General features: G+C 45.7%; 1 protein-coding gene across 1 annotated transcript; it reads left to right on the top strand.

Annotated features, from left to right (window-relative positions):
* The first annotated feature begins 493 nt into the window (after positions 1-493).
* On the top strand, positions 494-1,816 carry LOC130932512 (protein FAR-RED ELONGATED HYPOCOTYL 3-like). The gene has a single exon (XM_057861846.1). It carries the CDS (start codon positions 494-496, stop codon positions 1,814-1,816), a length of 1,323 nt encoding a protein of 440 aa, XP_057717829.1.
* The last annotated feature ends 2,783 nt before the right edge of the window (positions 1,817-4,599 follow it).

Below are 4,599 nucleotides of genomic sequence, written 5' to 3'. Positions count from 1 at the left end.
AAGGTGGGTCGCAGAACAAAGCAGAGGGCGGAAGGCGAAATAATTTGGCAGATATTTGTGTGCTCCAAGGAATGAGAGCGCGGGGGGAAACACATGCATCGGGAAGACAGGAAGAAGGATCCTCGACCGATCACGCGGTGCGGGTGTGAAGCCCGAATTAAGGTCCACGCTGATGATGCCAGCGGGTGATAGTTTGTTGAACAATTCTGCAATAACCACAATCATCCCATGCTGGATGCGAGGTTTAGGGGTCAGTCGCGGTCACACAGAGCAGTCAAGGAAGGGGATTTGCACCAAATCAATTCCATGAGGAAATCTGGGTTGCGGGTGCCGACAATTTTCCGCGCGTTTGCCAATCAGTCAGGAGGATTCGAGACTGTTGGGTTCGAGATAAAAGACATATAATGCGATAGAGAAGCAAAGGCGGGCTGGCGCGACAGATGCGGAGTCCGCGTTGAAGTTCTTGGGAAATTTAAGGACCACTGATTCCGGGATGTTCTGGAGGTACTCGCTGGATGTTGACAAGAGGCTGGAAAATCTCTTCTGGTGCGATGGTACAAGTCGTTATGACTACAGCGTCTTCGGTGATGTCCTGGGTTTTGATGCAACTTACGGTCGTAACAAATACAAGTGCCCTTTGGTAATATTCTCAGGGGTGGACCATCATATGCGGACGGTGGTGTTCGGCTGCGTCATCTTGAGCAACAAGAGCGAAGCAAGCTATGTGTGGTTGCTGCGGTCATTCCTTGAGGCAATGAAGGGAAAACAGCCGAAGTCTGTCATCACGGACGGTGACCTCTCCATGAAGAGTGCGGTTATTACAGTTTTTCCCGGTGCACATCACAGGTTGTGTAGCTGGCATCTATTAAGGAACGCCACTGCTAGAATCGGACGGTCGGGTTTTCTTAGAAAATTCCGTCTATGCCTCATGGGAGATCTAGAGGTTGACGAATTTGAGACAATATGGACGGATAGCATGGCGGACCACGGGTTAGAGGATCATTCGTGGATAGTGGATATGTTTGCTAAGAAGCATTCCTGGTCCAATGCCCATATCCGAGGGAAATTCTTCGCAGGACTGAAGACGACATCCAGGTGCGAGGCTTTGAATATGCAGCTTGGAAAATTTATACACAACGGGTACAATTTGAGGGAGTTTGTGGAGCACTTCCAACACTATTTAGAGTTCATTAGGAGGAGAGAACTAGTGGCAGACTACAAGTCTGCGTATGGCGAGCCTGTTGTGAAGACGAAACTCGAGGCCATTGAGCAGTTCGTTGCAACGGTTTATACAAGAGAGGTTTTTGAACTATTTCGGAAGGTGTTGATGCTAGCCAACAACGTTAGAGTTGTTTCCACCAAGAGGACGAGTGCTTGTGTTTTGTTCGAAGTTGCAACGTACTGCAAGCAGAGATCATGGGCTGTGTCATGGGCCGAGGAAGACGACGAATTCAGCTGTTCTTGTCAGCAGATGGAGTTCTTTGGGCTTCCTTGTGTCCACATGGTTGGGGTTCTGGTTTATCTGAACATGACAGCTATCCCCAAAGCCCTAATAGTTGACCGGTGGACAAAAAGGGCTAAGCAGCCGCGTGCACCCTGCGACGGAACTCGTGTTGGGGAGACCCCAGACGCGGCATACATGAGCATGCACGCGATGATGCTGGATGATTGCAGGGAGCTGGTGAGCCTGTCTTGCCAGTTTTTCGAGGACTACGTTGACTTGAAAACAAGGTTGGCAAAGGAGCGTCAATCCCTGTGGGACAAACATCGCAAAAGGTTGGGTGTTGCTGAGGAGGCCAGTAGGTTGTCTGTTTAGGACCCGATGCGGGCAAGGTACAAAGGATGCGGTCGAAGAGTTGTCACCTCCCGGGGAAAGTTTCGCCGTGTTCAGAGGTGTCGACTGTGTGGAAAGGGCGGACACAATTCTCGCAAGTGTCAACAATCGAGTATGGGGGAGAATATCGACAGTTTTGAGGTTGGCGCGGCTTACAAAAGCATGGAGGCAGGAGAGGAGTTGAGGAGTACTACGAATTTGAGTGAGCTGGCTGAACCGTTTTTTTTTTTGCGGTTACGCATTGAGCTGGATTCCGTATGGGTGGCTGCTAAGCGCTGTACTTGTTGGCGTGACATCCAGAAGGGCGTATGCATAGCGTAGGTTATGTGAGTTAAAAATTTTATACTTCTGGTAATATTCATTGCGTTCAGGGATGGATGTAGTATGCAGTGGGCTTGTGAGGATGTGTGCAGTGCAGCTTGTGAGGACGTGCCTCCTCAAGGTGTTGGTCTGTGTTGTGACAATAGTTAGGTTTGTGTGTTTGATTAATTAAATTAGAAAGGGCTAATTAGTGTAAACCAAGTCATGTAATGAGTCATTGTTGCCTCAAAAAATTTTATTCTTTAGGCCATATCGATTGCGTTCATGAACGAATGTAGTATGCAGTGGAGCTTGTGAGGACGTGCATCCTTAATGTGTTGGTGTGTCTCAATGTGTTGGTATGTGTTGTGACAATAGTTGCGTTTGTGTTTGATTAATTAAACTAGAAATGGCTAGTTAGTGTAAACCGAGTCACAAGTTTGTGTTGATTAATTAAATTACAAATGGCTAGTTAGTGTAAACCGAATCATGTAACGAGGCATTGTTGCCAAGTTAAAGTGGTCATTGCATAGGAATTTTGGATGTCCGGATTTCGGGACGAAATTGCCTATAAACTGCATCGACTGTTTATGCTTTCCTGATACTAAGAATATGGCACTATCCATCGGCAAGGGGGAAAAAACATATAGTGAGAGAATTTGTTTAGGGATTGATAATAAAGGCATTGCATTATATTGCAGACTCCGTTGTAAAACATACGTATTATATTGTAGACTCCGTTGTAAAACATACTGAACAGAATACAAAATTGCTAATTTAACATCCAGCGCACGGCAACAAAGTAGTTTACCAAAAAAACGGTTGCTCCTGGCATGCAACGGTGGATACACATGCAACAAAATACAGTCAAGCGGTTAAAACTAATGATAAAGGTTTTATAATATGGCGGGTCAGGTAGCTATCACGTCGAAGTAGATTCGTGTACAATGATTTGTTGGTACCACTTCAAAGTGACGGCCCACCCTGGTCGCCAACAAAAGGGGGCATGAAAAGCCCAGCATGGTCAAAACAAAGCTTACGTTGTGAACAGGGTCATGGCAGCACTGCTGTCATTTCCCTCCGGCTATTCCAGTCTACCTCTGCCCGTTGCCTTATCTCATCACAGAACTCATTGAAGTGCTCGTTTACAATAGCCAACGCAGTGTCAATCCATATCCTGTCAGATAGTTGATCGATGCTCTGCAGTATGACAAAGTAAAGGCATACATGGATGTATCGATTAAGAGATCTTTACACAACGGAAAACCTTTTTAAATGCATACAGCGTGGAAAAAGTTGTTTTGAATACCTTCCTCTGCAGGACAGGATTGGTTGTGAACATATGCTCCATTTGAAGCCACAGCATCATCCATAGCTTGTCCTTGTCACTTTCTTTGCCACGGTCGCCGCCGGAAACACAAATTGGTGAATACCTGTCAAAATCGGAGAATAAATATACATGGTTGAGCAATTAATATAATTCGTACCAGTTGTTCTCGTTGGTGATCCCCAGGACGAAGTCTGGATTCCACTCAGACAGCGACGGGTTCCTTCCTAAGACGTCGAGATCTGGGAACATGGTTCTCAAGATCTTGTCCAGAACACTAGCTTACAAAATGGCAACAGATGAGACAGGAGAGGAGTTTTAAATTCCAAAAAATGAATGTTTGGGTTTAGTTGCATGTCCAATAAAGGATGAGACAACAGAAAAAAAAAGTTCTATGTGGGTAGGGAGGAAATAGAATTTTTTTCGGTTTTTTTTTATATATCGTCCCTTTATTTTTTATCATTTTTTGGATTCTGTGTGACCCGGTCTAAACCCAGCAGGCCCAGCAGTTCAGAACAAATCAGATTAGACAAAAAAACCTTACAGGTCGAGATGGAAACACAACGAAATGTAGTGCATCATGGGAAAGGATAAGTAGAGATTATGTACCACCGACTTAACCGCAGAAATTCTTCCCTTGATAGTCTCCTGTGTTGGAAAGCTGTCGAATGTCCACGTCCGGCGACTAGAGACATCCACGGCCATCAGGTAGTACTGAGACTCCTTCGTGCCCTCGAGGACGTCCTTCATCTGGACGTAGATCTGTCACAAAGTTATGCGTTAGCATTTTCTAGCCAGGTATGAGCGGCTATGGGAAATAATAAACGACATTCTGGTTTTTTTGTTTTTCCTCAATGTTATGTCATTTTTCTTTGTAACTTTTGGTTTTCCGTGCGGTCTACGCCGCGACAGTGCTTACATATCTCAGGGTGTTGGGTCGTGGTAGCCATGTCCCACGAAAGTAGTCCATCAAGTGATCATCGTCCATGTCCTTGGTCAAAGCAAATTACTGTCACGTGTGACATTGTCCGGTCATATAGCGGTCGTAACCGTTGCGCAAAAAGGAATCGGCATCTCATATCACGTAGTATGGAAACGTTACCGAAGAAACAACGGAAGGGACCAGACCGAACACCGT

The sequence above is a fragment of the Arachis stenosperma genome, chromosome 1 (genome assembly GCF_014773155.1).
Source record: "Arachis stenosperma cultivar V10309 chromosome 1, arast.V10309.gnm1.PFL2, whole genome shotgun sequence".
NCBI classification, from domain to species: Eukaryota; Viridiplantae; Streptophyta; class Magnoliopsida; order Fabales; family Fabaceae; genus Arachis; species Arachis stenosperma.
Note: the sequence above shows the minus strand (reverse complement) of the source record. Positions and strands in the feature narration are given on the sequence as shown.